General features: G+C 54.0%; 1 protein-coding gene across 4 annotated transcripts in view; it reads left to right on the top strand.

Moving 5' to 3' along the window:
* The window catches only part of Ttc7a (tetratricopeptide repeat domain 7A), a 103,665-nt gene extending 83,069 nt beyond the window's left edge, over window positions 1-20,596 (top strand). For 2 of the 4 annotated variants that reach the window (XM_051158757.1, XM_051158673.1), the window contains exons 16-19: window positions 227-321; window positions 1,879-2,013; window positions 8,645-8,847; window positions 19,100-20,595. In XM_051158757.1, the coding sequence (XP_051014714.1) occupies window positions 227-321; window positions 1,879-2,013; window positions 8,645-8,847; window positions 19,100-19,321 (655 nt within the window). In that variant the 3' untranslated portion in view covers window positions 19,322-20,595. Of the gene's footprint in view, window positions 1-226; window positions 322-1,878; window positions 2,014-8,644; window positions 8,848-19,099 lie in introns of all 4 variants that reach the window. The other 2 variants (XM_051158844.1, XM_051158587.1) reach the window with 2 other exon arrangements.
* Window positions 20,597-23,019: the final 2,423 nt, after the last annotated feature.

Below are 23,019 nucleotides of genomic sequence, written 5' to 3'. Positions count from 1 at the left end.
GAGGTAGGGGTCTTACCTTCAGAGAGGGCATGGACACTATGGAGGGTGTCCATGTCCACCTGAGTGGTACGGGACCCATGCTGGACTGTCTGTGAGTCCTCCTGCACATCTCCAGCCTTCCCTGCCGTTCTGGCTTGGTTCCCCTGAGCTCAGCTTCAGAAGCCACTGAGATGGGGTTCTCACGCTCGCTGCCAAGATGCCCATCTCGCCTGCCTTTGCCTTCCAGGGGCCTGGAAAGGGATGGCAGCTTCGAAGGCCTCACAGTGAAGAAGCAGAATGGCATTCACCTGACTCTGCCAGATGCCCATGACGCAGACTCTGGTAAGATCAGGAGTGGTCTTGGCTCTGGATGGGGCTGCCCAGTTGGCCCACAGATGGGGCAGTAGAAGAAAGTCTCTACCTCCTAGGCACAGTGAAGAGGGAGGAGAATGGGCCAGAAGGCTGTTCTGGGCACAGACTGCCTGCCCCTTAGACCAAACGCAGAGGTCAGAACCTTCCCAGTGTCTGACTTGAGGGCCAAGCAGAAAGGACTGGGCTGAGCTCGGTTCAGTCCGAAGCCCAAGCTTTGACTCTTGACTGGAAGAGCAAGGCTCATGAAATTCAAGTGAGTTCAGCAATTACAAACATACACCTTTAAGCCAAGGGCCTGCTTCAAGCAGAACCCGTTCCTCCAAGGCACAAGAGAAATGAGTCACAGAGCGTAAGTGTGAGTGGAGCCGGACTGGGAGAAACTGCACTTTTATCCCCCACTTCCGGGATGTGAGTCACGCTGTCCTTTGCTGTTGGAGAGGTGGAGTGGACTGCACTACCCAACCCCCACACTTGACCCCAAAGACACAGTGCAAGGGTGCGCAGCTGCTGGGGGAACCACCGTGCCCCAGGCACAGCATGGTGCGGGGCGAGCAGTTAAAGAGAGAATTGCATCCAGACATGTTCTTGTCTGTAAACTGATGTCATCTGCGGTTTGCCCTGAGTTTATTGGAGCCTTTATTGCCTCTGAGGAAGAGAAAGTGCTCGTGTTTCACCTGCTTGGGAACTTTAAATGTCAGCAGCTTATATATCCCTGGCAGGGCCCACGGCAGCCACGAGCACAGCAGGAGGGGTTCTCTGAAGGCACTGGTTAGCCGTGAGCTATTGTCCAAGGCTTCACGGCTTCCAATGGGTGGGGTCTTAATATATAAGAAACAGAAATGGCAGAAAGAGAAAGAAGAAATCATCCCTCAACTTCCCACCTGACGGAAGGCGCTTTGGAATTCTTGGCACGCCATCTGTATTTAGTTGTGTTTTTCTCTTTTTTTTTGAGACAAGGTTTCTCTGTGTAGTCATGGCTGTCCTAGACTCACTTTATAGACCAGGCTGGCCTCAAACTCACAGTGATCTGCCTGCTTCTGCCTCCCGAGTGCTGGGATTAAAGGTGTGTACCACCATGCCCGGGCCATATTTAGTTGTTTTAATGAATGTTCTGTGCCGAGCTGTTCTGCATTTGTCGGCAGAATGTGCACACCTGTATGTCCAGGACTGCATGAGCATGCAGTTGTAATGTCTCCGGAGCCTTCTACCTCCACTTATTTTTAATCAGCCCTTCCTGTTGAACATTGTGGTAACTTTCTGTCTCCCATATTAAAGTCAGGAGTCAAATGTGCATCTCTGCTACGTGTGTGATCATTTTCCCTGGGGATAACTTCTCAGTGCGATTTTTACCAAATTGCCCCTTAAAAAGCTCCCATTCCCAACTGCGGAGAAAAGTGGGACAGAAGGCCTCCAGGGCTTGGGGGGTCTGCCCTGGATGCTCTGGATGCTGGACAGTGATCGCCCCTAGGCCAGCAGCATGTGGCGCATCCTGACTTCCGCTCAACCCTGTGCCCTCTTGCTGTGCAGGCTCTCGACGGGCGTCATCTATCGCAGCCTCGAGGCTGGAGGAGGCCATGTCGGAGCTAACCATAACAACCTCAGTCCTAAAGCAGGGCCCAATGCAGCTGTGGACTACCCTGGAACAGATCTGGCTCCAGGCTGGTGAGTGTCCCCACCTGATCCTGCTGGGGAGTCCATTAGAGACGCTCATCTGCGTGGCCGAAGCCACCAGATGCCCCCCTGGAGCCTTGCTCTGTCGTTGAGGATGAAGGTGGAGAGGTGGGGATTTCTGATGAAGCTTACAGGGTTTCTCTCTGTAGCCTCGGCTGTCCTGGACTGCCTTTGTAGACCAGGCTGGCCTCGAACTCACAGAGATCCACCTGCCTCTGCCTCCCGAGTGCTGGTATTAAAGGCTTGAGCCACCACCTCCGGGTAGGCTTATACTCTTGAGTTCTATAGTTCTAGCTGTTTTCCAACTCTCTTTCTTCCCTCCCCTCTTCACGCTCCCCCATCCTAACCTCAGAGAAGGTTTGCTCTCAGAACCCAGATATGGGGGTCTTGTCCTGGTGCCCCAGGATCTTCAGGGTGGAGAGACAAATTCAGAAGAACAAAGCCACCCACCTGCCTGTCTCTGTCGTTTCCTTCTTCAGGAGAGGTTGTGTGGGTTTAAAAAAAAAGGCCATACTGTCATCCAGGTGACATACGTTTGATCACCAGCCAGCGCTGTTCCCACAGGCAAATGAGTACCAGAGAGATAGGTTTCCTGGAAGCCCTGGCTGGAGTCCTGTGCAGGCCGACAACTGGCTAGTGCTGGTCTGAAGTGGCTCACTCCACAGATAGTGCATGGCTTCTGTAGCCGTCTTTTGGGGTCATGGTGGCCCGGAGGCTGTAAAGCACCCACAGACTGCATGCTTGCCTCTGAAATGCCAAGGAATAACTCACTGGAAAGTGTTTGGCAACTGGCTGTGAGATGATGGGTAACAGAGAAAACAAAACCAGGGCTAAGGATGACCAGTAGAATAAAATATCTTTGGCAGACTAGAGGAAGATGAGAGACCTGAACTTGTACCAGGCTGCCCTGCCTTTGGTCCAAAACTGCTGCAGACTGAGCCCCGGGGTACTGTTTCCTCTAGGTTAGTCTCACCTTCCTCCTTGTTCTCACAGGGGTGGGATGTGCCCCAAGGAGGAAGTGGAAAGTAGAAATCAATAGACAGTAGATAGTCAGCTCCCTGGATAGGTGGTCTTGACAAGTCAGAGTTAGGATGCTCATTAATGAGAACCCAAGCTTGCTCGTGGTATGCTTTTCACATATGGAGACATTAGTATGTAGCCTACACCACTTTTCTTGTCCTGGACTCTGAATGTGGGATGGGGGATTGGACCAAGCTTTACAGAAAGCCTAAACATGACAGCACTGTAATAATGCAAACATTGCCCCACTTAGCATCTCAGGGTTCCTCAGGATGCTTGGGGAGCTGGGAGTTGGCTGCACAGTCAGGAAATGAATGCTAAAGGACATATAAACATTTGATAAACAGATGCTTCTGGTCACTTTGGAGAGCTGTGGTGCCACTCCAGCCTCCAACAGGCACAGCAGCCTGAGGCAGAAAACTACACCCACCCTGGGGTAGGCACCAGCCCCAAGAACTGCACCCATGGCCCCTAGGCCTTGTGTTTTACTGATGTGTCTTGGATTTATACCGGGATGCGTGGTTACAGATCCAAAACCGTGGTGTTTTATACAAGGGAGAGGCGTATTTCACAATCCAGACGCGATGGCCTCAGGAAATGCCCTGCATCTCTAGAGTATTGCTCTATGTGGTCCTCAGTGGCCCCTTGCAACATCCATATTCTGAGGCACAAGATAAACATGTCCCTCTTCCCGCAAGGGCGTACCGCAGGATTTGCACACAGCGCCTCATACCATGACTCATGCTGGGCCTTCATTGGCTGACTGCCCCAACTGCAAAGGGCTCTGGCGTTAACTCTGCATGTCCCTATGCTTTACCTATGCATGAGATCTGTCCTTCCAGAAGAAGCAGGAAATAGAGCGGTGTACAGCTTTCATAGCCAAGAAGGGAGTGAGAGAATGTGTCCCATTATTATGAGCATGTTGGGACCCATTTGTATCCTCTGTCCCCTGGCTGCCATCTTCACCAGCATCTACCGAGTACCTGTTGGAGGAAAAGCTGCCAGGACCAGGTCACCAAGGCTATGACTTCTCCCCAAACTGCCCCACGACCAAGGCTAAGCATGTAGTGATCAGCGTGCCCCCAACCTCACCCCACCCCCAACACTAATGCTAATGATCCTGAAAGATGCTATAAATGTACCGGAAAGAAAAGGGCCCTTCAGCCGGGCATGGTGGCGCATGCCTTTAATCCCAGCACTCGGGAGGCAGAGGCAGGCAGATCGCTGTGAGTTCGAGGCCAGCCTGGTCTACAAAGTGAGTCCAGGATGGCCAAGGCTACACAGAGAAACCCTGTCTCGAAAAACCAAAAAATAAAAAATAAAAATTAAGAAAAGGGCCCTTCATCACTTCTGAATGAGCTAATCCCCTACGTTTGGCTAGGGATAAATTGAAGCCCAGTCTGGTCAATAAGTCCCACTGTGAAACAACTCTGGCAGGGAAGTCATGTCCTTGCTCTCCCGGGCTTTCTCTTTGTTCTCCCTCAAGTCCCAAGCTCAGGAAGAGTTTGCACTGAAGCTGTCAGTAGATATCTTGCTTCCTGGGCGGTGGGTCTGTGAGAATGGCAATGCTGCTACCAGACCCAGGGGTGGTCCAGAATCTTCCTTGTGGAGAGGTCCTTGCGAGAAACACACACACACACACACACACACACACACACACACACACACACACACCATACCTTCTTCTCAATCTCTGTGAGCTTACAGCGTACCAAAGTGAGGCATATGGACAGGGACGCAGAGACTTGCCCAGCGCTGGAGCACCCCGGGTGTGTGTGTCTGAATTGACTCTTAGGAGGGGCCCCGCCCTGAGAGCACAGGCTGGAAAGGGGCCGCAAAAGCAGCTGGCATTCCCATGCTTTCCTGCCTCTACACACCCCTTTATTCTTCATTCTTTGCCTGCCTTCCTTGGCACTCTGCCAGGCTCCCAACCTGCTTGCCCCTCCACGCCTTGGACTTCCTCCCTTGCTCTAGCATTTTCCCCCTCCCTCCTGCTACAATCAGGACCCATGGGCCCTGCACCCCTAACCCCCCACCTTCTCCCACCCTGACTTCCCCGCCCCTGCCATGCTCTCTGAGACTCAGTGCTGGAGGGGCTAGCTCTTCTTTGGAGGTTCTCTGTAACCCTGTGACCTTTCTCTCTCCTACTCCGCATTTCCTGTTCTCCCTACCTCTGTTGTAAGCATCCATACGGGGAGCCATGCTTACCTCCTCTGAGATGACAAGACTGCCCTCACTTTAGCGGCCAAGGCCAGCCAGGGAAGGTTCCTTTTAGAGCAGTGGTTCTCAACCATGCAACCCTTTAATGCAGGTCTTCATGTTGTGTAAGCCCCAACCATTAAAATATTTCATTGCTGTTTTCTTTCTTTTTTTTTTTTTTAAGATTTATTTATTATTATGTATACAGTGCTCTGGCTGCATGTACACACACAGGCCAGAAGAGGGCACCAGATCACATTACAGATGGTTGTGAGCCACCATGTGGTTGCTGGGAATTGAACTCAGGACCTCTGGAAGAGCAGTCAGTGCTCTTAACCTCTGAGCCATCTCTCCAGCCCTCATTGCTGTTTTCTAACTGTAATCTTGGAGCTCATGGGTTGAGGACTGCAGTTTTAGAGCTAATCCATTTATCTCCTGTCCCCCAAGCCCTGCACAGCTCCCCCGCCTCCTTCTCCGAGGTCCTGGAAGGCACCCCCTGCTTCTCAGCGTAGGGCCAGCCTGAGGACAAGACCCTCCCTGTTGCACAAGACTGTGAAAATGAACTTAGCCTGCAGCCTGTGGCCTAGAGCCCTGGTTCTGGCAGGAGTGGCAGGGCTCTGGGCACAGGGTTAAACCTGGATGTCTCCAAGAAGAAGAATAAAAGCGGCTCTTGCAAAGCTCCAGGGAGCAGATGTTTTCTACTCATACCCTGTGGAGAGAGAGAGAGAGAGAGAGAGAGAGAGAGAGAGAGAGAGAGAGAGAGAGAGAGAGAGAGAGAGAGAGAGAGCACAGAGGGGAGGGAGCAGGGTAGTGAGGGAACCTGCGAGCCACAGGGAAGAAAATCAGACACAGACTGAGGAGGAGATCTAGAAGTGGGCAGGGAGGAGACCAGAGAGGAAAGGAGCTGGGACAGGGATAAGCTTCAACACTCAGCAAGAGCCAGGCTTTGCTAGTTGCCTCCAGACAAAGGCAACCGATAGCACTGAGCACTAATCTAACTGCAGCCAAGGGCACACATGGGTGTGGGCCTGGTGGGCCTGGTAGCCAGGCCTGGAGGAAGAGGATCCAGGGAGCGATGGGCATCATGCCACCAGGCTGCTGCTGCTGTTCCTGCAGCCGTGGTTGGCTGGCTGGGTAAGAACACCATGTTTGGTAAAACAGCAAGCAGTAGCCGGGGCACCTGCTGGCTACACTGCGCTTCTGAAACGTGGTGCACAGAAGCCCCCAGAACCTGACTGGCTGTTTTCAACTCACTCCTTGCCTAGGAGGCTGGACCTGTGTGTGAGGGGCTGTTCACAGCATGGCCAGAGCCCTTAGGAGACCTGCCTCTGACTCTTTGTCACCTGGCTGATGAGACCCATTGGAGAGCAGACAGGGAGTGTTCCTTGTGTGTGTGGCTTCTCAACTGGGTCCTGGGCCTCAGAAAGCCCCAGGGTCCCCAGCACTCTCTCTAATTGAAATCTGTTGATATGAACACACTGAGGAACACCCAAGGGCAGGGACTAGGGACCAGTCTCCTGGGGTCTTGGAGGACAGGGCAGCAAGTTGTAAACAGCTTAATGAGCCATGACAGCGCCAAGTGGGCCCATCCTGGCAGAGGCAGGGTGGGGGTGGGGATCTGCTAAGTATGATCCAGGCATTGAGAGCCTGACCCTGGGTCCTCAGAGCACACCACATGTGCTGGCATGTGTGTGGTGCAGACGTCCACCCTGCACCAAGCTTCTGCCAGAGCAGGACCTGGCTGCAACCTGGGCTTCCCTTCTCTCTGCCTGCTCAAAGGTGGACTCTTGTAAGAATGCCTTCCTGGCCACCCTGGCGCTGACCTGTAGCACCCAGTGGTGCCTGTCATTTCACTGTCCTGGGCCTGTCAAGTGCTTTAGTGGCTCGGCGGCCATCCTCAACCTTCCTCACGGGTGGACAGGGCATTTAGTCAGGGTTCGGTGGTTGCACATCGTGCACTCAGTTACCAACACAGCCTGTTCAAAGGCCCCAGTGCCAGTTCATCAAGAACGCAGGTAAGGAAGCCTGATAGAGAGACTGCCACGTCACTGACCACTGGCCAGCCCCGCCCTCAGAGGCCCTGGCTCAGAGCCCCCCTCTCCCGGTATGACTCTGCCTCTAAGGGTAGGACCCTTGAATGTCTGCCTGTCTCTCTGACCATAGCATGGGAGTTTGGTTCCTCTGGTTTTCTTTCTCAGAAACTTCTCAGCTTCTAATCACCATTAGAAGAACATGATCCAAAAGCTCTCTGTGATATTTTGGGATGAGGCAAGCTGCTTGGATTACACAGTGAACTTTAGGTAGCATTCCTGCTAAGAAGCCCCTGCTGCCGTGTCCTTCAGCCAAGGCCTTCCCTGGGCTTCCTTCCTGACAGGCAGAGGGATGCCTCAGTGAAGTGTGTCCACCTCTTTCTGGGAGTTTCCATTGGAAATGTCTGTTACCTTCCCCACCCCAGACAAGCTCTGAACTGGCGTAACCTCCTCAGCGTTCAGCCCGTGCTAGGAAAAGCTCTTGGCAGAGCCGCAAGCCAGGCTCTGCTGGCCTCCCGCGCCCCCCATCTGTGTCGCCACCCTTCTGTGACTTCCGCATGGGCCCCAGCTCCGGGAGGGGGCACCCGAGCTCTGGGGGCTGATTGGAGAGAAAGGCAGAGTGGGCCAGCAAGCAGCATTTCTAAAAGTGTCTGTGGTGGGCGAGAGCGCCTGTGCAGTGTGGGGCTGAAATGCGCACTTCTGTGGGTTGCCTGGAGATGGGAGAAACTGCACCTTTCCCCATAGATCTGCATCTTGGGAGAATCTGATACTGCCAAAAGGGGTGTGTGTGTGTGTGTGTGTGTGTGTGTGTGTGTGTGTGTGTGTGTGTGTGTGTCGGTCAGCTTCAGAGTGAGGCTGTGTTGGGAGGGGAGGCCAGTTGGCCTCCTTAAATGCTGCTGGTGGCCATATCCCTGTTACCACCTGATTTATACTTTGGCTTTGTGCGCCTTATCAGAGGCCCCAGAGCTCTCTGCCTTCATCTTTCCCAGTACTTCACTCCCTCTTGGGCTCCAAGCACACTCCCACCTCACCCTGAGCATGCCAGGGCCTAGTAAACCCATCCGTTAATCTGCTTGGAGACCGCGAGACCAGAGAAGCAATGAACAGATGCAGTAGACAAGTGTCAAGACACGGAAGCAAGCATCCAAGCCTGGGCCACACCATTCCCAGACAGCCTAACACAAACCCTGCTCCACCAGTTACTCCCTCCTGCCACAGTTCCACAGGTTCTAAAGTGGGCTAGTGAAAGCCCTTGATCCCCAGTTTCTGTGGCTCAGGTAGCCCTACAGTGTGGCTCAGGGATGCAGCCTGGGGCCCCCGCTGCCTTTGCCCTGCTACTGCTCACACTTCCCTCGCCCCCTCTGTTTTCACAGCTGAGCTGTTCATGGAGCAGAGACACCTCAAGGAAGCCGGCTTCTGTATCCAGGAGGCTGCTGGCCTCTTCCCCACCTCTCACTCGGTGCTCTACATGCGGGGCCGGCTGGCTGAGGTGAAGGGCAACTTAGAAAAGGCCAAGCAGCTGTACAAGGAGGCACTCACGGTGAACCCAGATGGTGTGTGCATCATGCACAGCCTGGTGAGTCACCCTCCCCGCCTGAGACCTCCCTTCCCATCCCCCTCTCCCTTCCTCTTTGTACCAGCACCTTGCTCCTGATGCTGCTGTTGCTTCCAGGCTCCTCTTGGAGGTGGCTTCCTGCCAGCTCTGCTGTGAGAGACATCTATGTGTGTCTTGTAGGTGAGCTGGTCTCCTCCCATCAGAGTCTTCATTGATGGGGGAGAAAAATCTAGAAGGGTTAGTTGGCATTTTTTGTGACTTCCATGCTGCTGTGAAGTTCTGTGTGTCATCTACTCCTCAAAAGTCCATGGCCGCTTACCTTACCCTGGGAGCTAGTCCAGACTCTTGGCAGTTCCCATGATGCCTTGTATGAGGGTCCCCAGACTCTCCCGATCACTTCTACTCCAGGGGAGCTCTGTCTCCTTGGGGACACTCAAGATTCTCAAGAGTGAGCCACATCCGGCCTGGCATGAGTATGTGTTGAGAATGGCCCCTGGGTCGTAAAAGTGTTCACCGGACCCCAGTTCTGGGACATGGACACAGGACTTGGGTACCACGGGCACAGCGACACACACCCATGCCGAGGAGCACTTCATCACGGGTAGGTGAGCCGCTGTCTCTGAGCATGGATTTTGCTGATCCGTCCAGTGACACGAGCCTGTGGTCTGGGGAGCGTTACTGTGTTTCTTCCGAGGCGCAGACATCAGGGCAGGTGGCATAGCACGGAAGTAAACCCCTCTGCAGAGGCAGTGGACTCGGAAGCACCACCCAGGAGCCCACAGTTTGTGAGACCCTGTCGAGGTCTAGGCTCAGTCAGATGCCCCTCACCTTGGGAGCAACTTTCACAGATTCCCTCACACCTAGGGCGGGAACAGAGGGTTCCTGATGCCAGAAGGGGACTTATTTATCTCTTGACAAGAAGCCACAGGAGCTAGGTCTCAGGTTGGGTTTAAGGAGTTTACGCGCACACTTGCAAGAACGGGGAAAACCCAACTCCAGGGACAGGCTAGGCCAAGAAGTCCTTATAGCCTTTCTAACCCCACTAGTTCCTGAAAACAGAACCAAGCAGAGTCCCTGTGCGGCCGGCTCTCGCTCCTGCTACCAGGCTTCTCCTTAGGCTGCATGAATTTTGAGGCCCAGCTTAAAACAAAACAAAACAAAACAACAACCAAAAACAAAACCAAAGGCCACAACATCACACAGCCCCGTCCCTTCCGTCCTGTGGTCAGCCCAGCTGGTGTTTGGTTTTCCACAAGACACAATTCCCCTTCCTCCTCCATTTCAGCCATTAGCTTCGCTGGTTAATGCCTCACTAGAGGGCTTGTCCAGAAAACTTGATTATTGAGGAGGGCGGGGCTGCCATCATTCACGGATCTGAGACTACAGCGTCAACCCCCAAGCCCAACAAAATCCAATAACAAGTACAATTTTGAAGTAACAGCGTACCATTTTTCATTTATGCTTATTATTGTTTGTAGCTATTTCCTTGAAATTGAAGCAGTTTCCAACCATGGGTTTCCATGGCAACCAAATAGCTGTCCAGAGTAGCTCCTTGCAGATGTTACTGAAATGGTCTCTTTTCTCTTCCTGGGCTGCCTTGCTGATTTAATGAAACTGGAGCGAGTCAGAGCCAGGTCTGCCCACTGTCGGTTCCCAGCGAGCAGAGGGGCAGTCGGCTCCTGCGTGGGCAGCCCATCCGCTTTCCACAGGCTTTGTCCCTGCCAGCATCCCACACATATGCATAAAGAATAGCAAATCGCAAGCCTGGAGGAGATTTACTGAGCATATTTTCCTAACGCCATGTGAATGCCTTAACGTGTTAATCACCGGTGCGCCCCTCATCTGAATGTCTTCCTTGTGCTGGCCTGCGACTCGGGACATCTGGCCTCTCGTCCTGGCTCTGGCTTTGCTTTACTTGGGTGGCAGGAAAAGAGTTAACTTCTGTGTTCTCAATGTCCCCTTTCATAAGTGGGTAGGAGCTGTGCCTAGACTATATAGTGTTTTCTAATCAAATGAGGGCATGGGCATGAAAGTCTACAGTGAAATGGGAAAGGAGGCAAGACAGCATCCAGACCCCTTCACTGGCAGGCGCCGGTAATCAATCATAGCACTCCCGCATGCGTAAATGCAGCTCGGGACCTTTTAAACTGTGATCTACCACAATGGAAAATGCTTCCAGTAGGTTGCGTGGGCTTGGTATCCATACCAAGAATTCACTGTGAAGCCGTCCGTAGAGAAGGAGAGGGATGTCATTTTGTGTACTCTGGCATAGATCCACCCTCGGAGAAAAAGATAGGTGGGTATCGGTCCCCACCATAAAGCCATTGCCAAGGCAGGATCCTAGGGAAGGCTTCCTGGCTTACACAGCACCACTGAACCTTTATGAACACAACTACCTGTGTGCAGTAGGCACAAAACAGAGCTATCCTATCCCGAGGGATCTCAGCCACTTACAAGCCTGGGCTGGAAAATTCTTCTGAAGCCAGGGGTAAGTCCCCTCCCTGGGTCTGGAGAGAGGAGGATGAGGATATCCCAGGGTACTGTGTAAGAGCCAGGATTGACCTTGCAGCCATAGGGTGGGACTGGCAAACACAAGGAGGAGAAAGCTCCCCAGGAGCAGAAGGTTGCACAGGTGCTGTGCTGCCCTGTTCTGCCATCCACCCTCCCTGGATGTGATGGCCAAGCTCTTCCTGGTTCTAAATCTGCCCTCCATGCAAGTTGGGGTTTTGCACTAGATGAGGCAAAAAAAAAAAAAAAAAAAAAAAAAGTACTGCTTATTTTGCAGTTCTGTGCCAGGAAAAAAAACAAAAACAAAACAAAAAAACAAAACAACAACCACACACACGCACACAACAACAAATCCTCTACGGTGCTCACAGCAGAGTAAGCTGATCCATAATCTCTCAATCCCGGAAACTGTCCCCTGTGCCACACTTGGTAGTTTCTGCATAGAAATCAAATCGTAGGCATCTCTGCCAGGCAGTCTCCACCTCCCTCTGCCACCTGGAAGCCCTGGCAGCCGAGTACCTGGGCTTCAGGGTGTTGGCAGAGGGATGTGATGGAGAAGTCTGACACTCTCCGCCCCATGGAGCATGAGGGAAGCCGAGTCTTCACCAGCATCTGAGCATTGCTCTTCAGGGAGGGCAGGAAGGACCCCAGGCTCCTGCCCTGTCAGGGAGCTTCTGTCAGCAGCGCAGGGCACCTCCAACAGAAAAAGATTACAGGAGCCAGTGGGCACTCCCAGGAGGGTGTACCTATGTTGGCACCTGAACAAGGAGGGTCATTGGTTGTTTGCAAGGCTAAGACTGAGGTTTGAACCCCGCTTCCCAGTATCATGGGGCAGGGGGCATAACTTCTTCATCTTTCTGAGCTGTTGCCAGTCATCCCCAACCCCCACCAAACAAAAGGTAAATGAACAACAGAAGAAGCAAACAGTGGTGAACGAATGAGGGCTCAGGGAAATGGATCCATCTCAGAGGCAGCCTGGAACTCCCACCTTGGTGGTCCTCCACAGAAAACTTAACAGTGTTAGGCGAGAAGACAGAGGAATAGGACCTTGAATCTCTAGGGACAGCAGATTTGGGGAAAACCGATGGGAAACTAGTGGGGGGCAACGGCTCATTAGTGGACACTGCTGTGTACATCCTGTGGTCCTGGGGCCCCTAAGAACCTGAAATTCTTTTCTGTAGCCAACCTTTGTCCCTCTGGTCGAGGTGAAAGAGCTTTGTAAATGTATTTGCTTTTAGGCAAATAGGCAGGAGGCAGAGGTTTCCTTGTGTCTGCTTCTTTGCAGTTAGCTCAGAACAGCCCTTTTGCCAAGGTGGTGTAGTTAGGAATAGTGCATCCTGCAGCCATTCAGCTCCACTAAAGACTCAGGTTCCAGCCACAGATGCAGCAGAGGCAGCTTGAGGCCCTTGGCTCAGTGTGCGGTGTGCTCATGCCCATGAAAGGTGTGTGTTTGTGGGTAGCACCTCCTGTGCACTCCCAGGGATGGACGCCAGAGGCGACCGACCGTCTGCTCTCTTATTGGGGATGAGCGGCAGGTTTCCCTGCAGAACCTTTCCTCCTTGGGCACCGCAGCCACAGTGGGAAACCCTCTGTAGCAGCTTTGGCTCACAGTCTAATTACCAAGATGCAGTTTCTGAGGTTATCTCTTCTTCCCCATGCCCTGGGAAGGCTGTTGCCACCTCTTTCTCCCAGATCACAGAATGGCCTCAACTATTCTCCTGCATCGATCCACTTACATGGTACACAGCAACCGCACCAAAGATCACAGGTGGCTATGGCCCCAAAGAGATCTTTGCACGCCTCCCACCCCCCCCCCCCCCCCCCTGCCACCTCCTACCTATAGTTCTGAGGACTGAGTTCTGGGTGGAGGCCCCTCAGGTGCTCCTGGGGTCTCATAGGACTGGTGTCTGAGGCCAGAGAGGAGGATTTGGTTACAGTGGCCTGTGTTGCGTCCTGCATCCAGGACAGGCTTCCCAGTCCTGGAGCAGTGCTACTAAGATTCTAGGGGTGACAAACCAGCCTTGGCACCCAGAAGTTACAAGAAAGCTTAGGCATTGTGGTATACTGCATGAACTAGATTTCCCCCCTGGGTAAAGGGGCATAATTTTGGCCCTTGTGACTTGAAAGCGTGTTTTCAGGCTCAGACGAGTGAGCTGAAAGCTGTGGAGATGCGTTGGCATAAGGTACCTTTGTCACCAGTCCATCTCATAGTGGCAAGCAGGCTGAGCTGAAGTCCCACATCGTATCAGTGTGAGGGGAGGGGCTTTTGTACGAATTACCTTATAGTTCCAGAGAGAGCTGGTGGTCAGTAGGGAGCTGAGGAGGCACGGAGGAAGAGGAAGGCTGAGACAGAGAGGTCAGAACTCCCTTTGGGACTGCTCAGCCCAGTAAAGGAGCTGGCTCAGAGAGAGCTGGGCTGAAGTGAAGCGTGGCCTTCAGGTCCACCTGACCTGCACTCTAGGCCTTGCTCACTGTTTAGCCTTGGCCAAGGTTCCTTTGCCTTTCAGAGGCTCAGTGTTCCTGTCTGCAAAATGGGCATGTCTATGCCAAGTACATAGGGCTGCTGTTAGAATGAGGCTAAATCACTGCACAGCGTTGCAGGCCGGCGGCCGAGGTTGTGGGTAGCTCCTGGGCCACGTTCAGCTGCTCTTGGTTTGCAGATGGGAAGTGGGCGTCCTGAACCAAGTGCAGAGGCGCTTTGCATCCAATCTACTCACCAAGTCCCCCCACAAAGCAGCCAGGCCTGGGGAGTGAGGGGGCCCAGACGCACCCCCTGACCCATCTGCTGCTGCTGTGTGTGTCCTGGATCTCAGGGGCCAAAGAGGCTTCAAGCCTGCCCCTCACCTGAGCTGCAGTGGATGGAGAAGTGCAGGCAGCTGGGCAAGCTGGGAGACCAGCAGTCCTAACCCTCGGGGCGAGACTACGGAGGGTGCACCTGGGGCAGCTGTGGAGCGAAGCTTCTGTCTGGCAGACAAGTTTGTGTGGTAGGACCATCTCAACCATTTGACCCCCAGTAGGTGACTTGTGACTTCCTCTCCACTTCTCCCTGGAGGCGTGCTCCCTGTGACACACAGAAGAGGACGCATCCTGGATGCTCCCTAGGTGGCAGTGCAAGGTGCTACCATCCCAGAGTTTAGAATCTGCCCCCTCCAACCACACCCAGCTTGCCTGGCCAGGCACAGGTTTAGATCAGGTGGCAATTGAGCACAGTTGTCTCGATTAGCTTCCAAACCCATTTTATCAACAAAGGCATGGGAAAGCCTGCCTGGAGGGTGCCACGGGGTGCAGCCCTTAGCCCAACCACCCATTCCTCAAGCGGCCATTCATCACTCCTGCTATACCTTGGGGACTTAAGTGGGCCAAGCCCCCAGAGGATGAGTCAGGCCCAGAGGTGGGGCTGGCAGAGGCTTCCATTTCCTGGCCCTCTGTAAGCCAGAGTCGCCAGAGGTCACCCGCCTCTGGGCCGTGCACTGCTTTTGTTCTCTTAGCCCAGGGCCCCCTCTGAAGATAGATAACCCCAGCCAATCAGGGAGGCCGGCTGGATCTCTTGACCATCACACTGCACCCCAGAGACCCAGGAGAGAAAGGAATGGGCGGGCGAGGGTTCGGCAACACAAAGGCGACAGCCACCAGCTACCGTGGAAGACCCTCCCGGGCTGGTATGTCAACGGGACACTAGGTGGATCCGGAAGGATTTGTGTTTTCTGCCTCCAACGGGGAAGCAGAACTGGCCTGTGCCTCTAGCAACGTGTTCTAGAAGGGGTGTGTGATTTGAAGGGCGTGTCCCCATTCTGGCTGGACAAGTTACCCAGGTGACACACCTGGGTAGAGCTAGAGGCAGCACTGGCCTGGAAGCATGCGGTCTCCCCAGTGTCCCAGGGCATGGCCTCCTCTCCGCTGCCCCATTGCCTCTCAACAGGGCCTCTGGAAACCTGCCCATGTCCCCCCCCCCCCCCCCAGCAGCCTCCCAGCTGATTCCCAGCTTCCCAGCTGGAAAGGCTGTTACAGAATCCCAGCAATGTGCCTGGAGCTCAGAAAGAAAATTCCCAAAATAACTTCTAAAAATACTTTGGGGCAGGGCGGGAGGAGCGCTCAGCCTGGCCCACAGCTGGCCCAGCACTGAGCACTGCTTCCCCCGGCAGGCTCCCTGAAAGATGGTAAGGCCCCCACCCAGCCCTGCCTGGCCTTCCAGCTGGCAGGAGCCTCTAGGTGACAGCCTGGGGCATTGAATTAATGGGGTGAGGTAGTGTTAAATGGCAGAGCATAGGAAAAGGCTAGCAGAATCCTTCCTTTATTTCTTGTTTTGTTTGTTTGTTTGTTTGTTTGTTTGTTTTTGGTTTTTCCAGACAGGGTTTCTCTGTGTAGCCTTGGCCATCCTGGACTCACTTTGTAGACCAGGCTGGCCTCGAACTCACAGCAATCCGCCTGCCTCTGCCTCCCGAGTGCTGGGATTAAAGGCGTGCGCCACCACGCCCGGCTCAGAATTCTTCTTTTTCATACCAAGCTATAGCCTCAATTCTACCTGTGTGATGCAACAGAAAATCTAATTCCTAACAGGAAGTGCCCCACACCCCTCCTCAGCCAGGCATGCCCCCCCCCAGACTAGTTGTCTTGGGGACCCTTGTGCCAGGTGTCCTTGCTGTGTGCCCAGGTCCCTCCCACCTGTTGAGTCACTGCCCAGCTTAGAACAGAAAGGCTGGCGGGAAAATGGCGCTCTGTCATCCGGGAGCACAAGCCAGCGAAGGTCCACAGACGCCCCACGACAACCGGGTGTGATGTGGGGGTGCTGTCTCTTGAGGCTTCCTCAGCTCAGGAAAGGCTTCCTGAGGGAGCAGAGCCCTGAAAGATGGGTACCCCCATCCAACCCCCACCCAGCCCAGGGGAAAAGGACCTAGAGGTAGGGATTTCTGGAGGCTTTTGATGTAGTCCTGCCCCTCCCAGAAGCCCCAGGCTTCCCAAGTGTGCCCTGAGGCTACCGTGTTCCATGGTCACTGATAACTTTTACATGGACTACCAAACCCCTGTGAACTGGCAGTCCATTCATGGCAGCACGGTAAAGGGTCAGAGGCTAAGGGCCTCTTTGCAGGATAGACGCATCCCAGCTGATGAGGGACAGGCAGGGAGGGGGGGACTACGTGGGGACATGTGGATGGAACTCAGATGCCAGTTCTGTGTTCCCACCATCTCTGTGGCGACCTGTTCTCACAGCCTGTGAAGTGCCAGGAAGGTGCTGATGGACCCTGGGGCAGCGCCAGGCTGAGGACAGCAGGTGACACCTTGCATCTTGCTGTGCTTGGGTCCCGCCCAGTTGTCAGGCAGCAAACAGCACTGAGTTGCTACCAAACACAAATGCTGCTGGTGTCAGGGGCAGGTGGCCACAGATCCTGTTACAAGCCCTGGGCCTCCAGGCCTTAGCCTGACCCCAGCCTGGCCTGGTGTCTTCTTTCAGGTTCTAAGGTCAGCATGGTGGGCCAGGGGGACCTGAGCCAGCCCCACTGCACAGCCCTTCCTAACACAGGACCCTGTCACCTCCCAGCCTCTAGAGAAATGGACAGTGCTGGCCTCTCCCTGCCCCACACCCTCTGTGCTCCTCCTAGAGAGGCTGCCGTTGTCTGCTAGATGCCTACCATGGGTCTGGCTGCTTCTCAAAATCCATCCTTTTTTCAACAGCCCTGTGAGGAAGGACTCTCCCATTCCCTAGTTTGCGGATAAGGACATCACAGCTGAGAGATCTTTGACCGTTTGCTGGGGTCACAGTATATGTCAATGGCAGAGCCGGATTCAGTCCAGCTAGGCCTCTGGCTGCTAAGCTTTGTCATCTAAGTTAGACACACTTTCAGCCTCTGGACACATCTGGCTCCTTTCCAAACGCCCACACCTCTCTTTGTCTGTCTGTCTGTCTCTCTCTCTCTCTCCCTCCCCGCCCCCCCCCTTTTTTTTATCCTAGGTCCAAAAAAGTAGGCCTCCTACTCACTAGTGAAGTGGTGTCCCACTGAGCTATGCTCCCCAGTTCTCTTTTGATTTTGATATGGGTTCACTAAGTTTCCCAGAATAGGTTTGAATTCTGTTGCCTAGGCGAGAATTGCTGTCCTCGTGCCTCAGCCTCCCAAATGGCCGGGACGACAGGTTGGCACCACCAGGCCCAGCTAGAGGTCAGGGGGTTCTTGAACTCCCCATGCAGTGGACTCTTCTTGCCAATAAAACTTGTTGTGGAAGAAAGAGAGTTCAGAGAAGCAAGTAGGCCCACTGTCCCCGACAGGCCCTGCTGGCCGCCTCTGTTGCTCCGCCGCTCCTGTGGGCAGCCTTTACAAGCTTCAGATCTCCCATTTTTGGTACCTCATTTTGGTGTCTGGCAGCTAGAATTTCCTTCCCTCCAGCCTGTGGGCCCTGCTCCAACTGTGAGCTTCTTAGGTCCTGCCCCAGCCATGTGGGCAGAACAGCAGCGCCTGAGCACTGCTGGCCAGACAGACACTGCCCTGGTTCTGGTAACCCTGAGTCAGCACAGCTGTGTGTATCTGGTCAGAGCCCTGTGGTAGGCTAACCCTGCCCCGCACCCGCTGTTGGCTGTGTCTACTCTTAAGAGTCATAGGAGGGTGCCAACCTGGAAGTCAGCTGTGCCTCCCTGCTTTCTGGGCCCAGGACCTCCAGCTGGCACCTCTGGAGACAGCCTTTCCCAGCCTTCCTAAGCACCATCTTTCCTGCCTAATTGGTCCTGTTCCAAGCTCTCTTAGGACTTTATGAAGTCAGCCATGTACATCTTTCCTGGTGCGTCTCCATAGCAACCAAGGGCCCAACTCTAGGGAGCTTGGGGAGGAGGAAAATAATTCAGCTAAAAATGTACATGGCCGTCAGTGGGCGGGCTGCAGAGAGGGGGATTCAAGAACAGAGACAGCTCCCCACCCCACTCTGGTCCCCTGCCTACCTAGGAAGTCAGAGTTGGAACAAGAAAGAGGGCCCACCTCTCAGCAACTTGGGATGCCTTCACAGCTTGACAAGGAGATCAGTAGTGTGGTGTAGAGCAGCCTTTTTTGGGGACCGGAAGGAAGCCTTCCTCATGCCCCCACCCTGTCCCTTGTCCCCAGGGTGGGGAAAAAGGGGATGTTCAAGGCCAGTTTCACTTCCCACCTTCCCTTGTTGACAATTCCTGGCACGTCCTCTAGTTCTCTCGCGACAGTCCTCTGAGCTAAACTGCGAGGCCTCCTGACCTGGGCACCCAGACTCTCTCACCCCGGAGCTGTTTCTAGCTCCTTCACTCAGCAGCTGCTCTCCACCTGGGCCCCTCACCTGCCAGGCCTGGCTCTCAGGACCCAGCAGTTCCTGGGAAGACAGGCTGCTCATGCTCCTGGGGTAAGGGGCAGCTTCTTGCTGCAGGCATGAGCCGTCTTGGACAGCTTTGCTTCCACTGACTTGTTTCAGCTGTGCCATCCCAGATGGCCATGCTGTGATCATTTTCATTTCCCCCCCACATATGTTGAAGAGTGAATGGAGGGCCGAGAATTCCCAACATGGGGCTTCTCAAGATCAGACCTAGACTTGAAGTCCTGTCCTTTGAAGATAAGAGGAACCTAGCTCCTACAGGGCTGAAGTGGGGACAGATAGGTTTTGCATGGGTAAAGGGCATGGCCATTCATCTGTGGCCAAGCGAGGCCTAGGGCCTCTCTGGCTGGTGGCCAGGAGCAAGCTGCTGCTGTTCTGCCCCTGGTTGCTAAGCTCCCTGTACCCAGCTGCCAGGTTAACCCTGTCCTGTGCCTTTTTTCTCTTTTAGGGTCTGATGCTGAGTCAGCTGGGCCACAAGAACCTGGCCCAGAAGATGCTGCGGGATGCTGTGGAGAGGCAAAGCACCTGCCATGAGGCGTGGCAGGGCCTGGGTGAGGTGCTGCAGGACCAAGGCCAGAACGAGGCTGCTGTGGACTGCTTTCTCACTGCCCTGGAGCTGGAGGCCAGCAGCCCCGTGCTCCCCTTTTCCATTATCCCCAGAGAGCTCTGAGCCTCTGCAGCAGACACAGGCTGCCCAGTGTGGGCAGCAGGCAGAGGGCACGGAAGGACAGCTGCATTCAGGCGCGGGGCCTCAGGGAATAGATGACTAGTGAACACTTCCACGGGCTGCGATGGCCAGTTCGCCCCCACCCCTACCCCCCCTGCAGGGCCACCTGGGCCTGAGCTGGGTGGACAAGATTTGCATCCAAAGCAAATGGCTTGCTCCCCAGAGGAAGTGGACACTGTTGCTGAGCAAATGGGGCCCCTATAGGTGAAAGGTGTGTCTCGGACACTAGTCCCGCCCTCAGCTTCCCTGACCCCTGGATTTCCTGGTTTGGGGATGAACCGATCTTGAGCTGGTGTACCATAGACATGAGCTTGCCAGCTGCCCTCTAGCTGAGCCAGGCTTTTCCTGGATGCTTTTCTCGGGGCTGTGGGAGATGAACTGGCTCGAGTCTAAGCGGCTTTGCAGAGCTGTGACTAGGCATGCTGATAACCTCGGATGCATTGCCCTACCCAATCTCAGGGCAGTGCAGGCTTGAAGCCTTGCCCGGGACATTCACAGCTTGAGGTCCCAGACACAGGAGGACAGTGGGCTCCTTGGGGGGTTTCTCTCAGACTGAGTTAATGCTGTTGATGCCTGCTGTTTCCTCTTTGGAGAGGTTTCATGTGTGCATTCTCTGTACCATCAAGTGCCTTTGGGCCTCATGTCAGGTCAGGCCCCTAAACATAGTCCCTACATCTTTCATTTCCCTGGAAACATGCACCAGCCAGTAGGCGCCATGGGCCCTGTGCCGGTGGCCTCTAGAGCAGGCCATGGAATATAAAACAAGGTTCTGACCTAGCCATTTTTAGTGCCTTAGTTGCACAGTCCTTAAAGGTTTTCCATACAGTGCAGGTCTCTCTCAGGTGACATCAAAGTGACCATTTATAGGACTCACCTCAGTACATCTCATCGGCCACGGCCCAGTTTTCATCTTGGGCTTTGTTGAGTGACCTAAAGCTCCCCTGCCCAGATCCCCACAGAGATGGAGAAGGACCCAGACCTGCCTCACCTTTCTGTGCCCGTGTCATCTGGACAGGGTCCAGGTCGCTGGGCAGATGTCCCTCACTGGCTCTTCAGCCATCCACTCTACTTTTGAAACTCCCCCTCAGACAGCCATTCTCCCAAGGTCTAGCAGAGAGTTCCTTTCTGTCTGCCCCACACTCTGGTTGGAAGCTTTTTTCGGGTTCACCTTGTTTTCACGGAGAGCAGCCCCAGTTTACCATGGCGGCCACAGCTTCTCCTTGGGGCCTGGCTCTGCTGTCCTGGCTTAGTAGAGTTATCCTTATGTCCCATAGAAAGCTGGTGTCTCCAGGCCACAGCCCCAGGCCAAAGGGAGGGTATTCAGTCCTTGATCTCTGTGTATATGTGTATATAAATATAGATATATATGTGCTAGAGATCTATATTTTTATGGAATTCTGTTAGAGTGAAAAATAAGCAGATACTATTGGTATACCTTGAAGAGATGGTCAGTCTTGGCGGTGGGAAAGGCACCAAGTGCATTCTAACTAAGCATCCCCTCCTTGGAGGCTATGAGAGGCAGGCCCAGTGCCTGTCGGTGACTTTGGAAATTGAATAAAAGACCCTTGGAGGGGAAGCAGGACTGTTTGAAGCAGTGTGTTCCTTTACCTGACACTCATGCACAGAGCAGTGACACAGGCCCTGGAGAGGAAGGCTATGTCAGAGGAGAAGGCTGGAAGGCAGGAGCTGGGGCCTGGGAGGGTGAAGAGGAGAGAAGAGACCAGTCTCCAAGAAGGTTGAGCCTTGTTGGGTGAGCAGTGAAACTAGGGGTCAGGGCCAGGGCTTGGGGGTACTAGGAGGAGGTAAAGGGGGCTGGGCAAGTGTTGAAGGGTCAGGCAGGGGAAACCCACTGAATCCTGCCATTGCCTGACACTACCACCCCCAACCTCCACCCTGTTGCAGTCCACAGGCCGTGTCCACAAGCCCTCTTTAGAGAACATAGAAGCCGGCTTCTTACTTAAACTCATTGTTTCCTGCATAACAGCTTAAGTCTGGGGAGAGACATGGGGCTGGCTGCCTTGAGCTCTCCCTCTGGCCCTCTAGCCCACCCACTATTTTCTAAGTAAGACATCACACACACACACACACACACACACACACACACGTCTGAATTAACTGAATTTGCAGAAACAAATATGAACAGAATCTCAGCTGCCCCCTGCCCCCCAACTCTCTTTGGGTACCAAAGTGCTCGTTGTTGAACACGCTCCCTGGCATGGCCCTCAGATATCACCACGCAAGTGTTTTGGCCTTCGGAAGACTCCCATTTGCCCACTCCACCTGCTAACTCTCCCTCACCTTTGCGTGAACAGCCTTGAAGCCAGCCCCTCGGTGCTGAACAAAGGATTCTGGGAGCCTGGAGAGATGCCTGCAAAGTCTCTCAATCCCCCCCTCACCCCCCTCCCCGTGGTCAGGGATCCTCTGAAACTGTCACCAAGTGCTTTCAGTTGCAAAGAAGAGAACTTCACTGGAGGTAGTGCAGCTGGCAAGAATTGCTCCAGGAGCCCTAAGGTCAGGGACTCTAAACCAGGGATCTGGGGCTAACGCAGGTAACCCTGTAATCACTAGCTGAGCTGGAACTGCTCACTGGCCTCTGCTGGTTGTGTGGCCTTGAGCAAGTTGCCTCTTTGTACCTGTTTTTTCATCTGCAAAATAACAGTGGACAGTACCTGCTTTGTGGATTAGGATATTACATAAGAACGTTTTGAGGCCTCTGACCACTACACGCTGGCCTTCAGCCTCACCCTCCCTGGCCCTACCAGTGACAGCACTGTGCCACATGACGGTTGATTCTTGAGCAGAAAGACCCAAGTGGTCCCATCTGTTGTGTGGGTCATTGCCTTCCCTTGGAGATGTGGTTGGGGCCTCTCTCTGAGGTCTTGCCTTGAGGTGAAAGTGACAATGACAAACCTACACATCCATGCCTAGTACTTGGTCACTTATGTGACACTGGACTCAGTCAACTGTTGGTCACTCCCCTGGTAGTCCACAGCCATCATGGTAGGGGGAAGCTCTGTCCCCAAGAAGAAGACCATGTCTTACCCACAATGCCTGGTGGATAACAGGGCCAGAGACCTCAAGGTCTGTCCTCTGTCCTCTGCCACCCTCTAAGGACACAAGAGCTCAGGGGCTCTGGAGATGGAGGCACAAGCAACTTCTTACTACCACAGCAGAATGAAAACGGACTCCCAGACACCAGCACCACAGGAGTCTTCTCTGACAGTGTCCTGGGGAAGACCACACCAGTCCAGGGGCCTTGAGTACCTAGAAGCCACTGGACCACTGCCAGAGTCCCAAGACTGGCTGGCAAGAAGAAGACTGGATGAGGGCTCCATGCCACCCATCACTCAGCCCCTCTGAAGCCAGAATGGTGGTTCCTTAAGGAAGGGGCTGTGGATTCCCCAAAAATAACGGAGCTCAGAAGATGCCGGGAAGCTGGCCATATGAACAGAGTATGGGAATTGCGTGTTGGGCGGTGGGACGCCAGAACCCTGCTGTCCAGCTGACCGGATGGACTGTTGTGGGTCCAGGCTGGTCCACAGCCTGGCAGAGAGACTGGGCATACATGCACACAGGGCAACCTATCCGGGTGCAGAGTCATCTCCCTCTTGCTCTCCATCACTCGGCGTTTCCCTCTCTCA

This window comes from Acomys russatus, chromosome 1 (genome assembly GCF_903995435.1).
Source record: "Acomys russatus chromosome 1, mAcoRus1.1, whole genome shotgun sequence".
Taxonomy (NCBI): Eukaryota; Metazoa; Chordata; class Mammalia; order Rodentia; family Muridae; genus Acomys; species Acomys russatus.
Note: the sequence above shows the minus strand (reverse complement) of the source record. Positions and strands in the feature narration are given on the sequence as shown.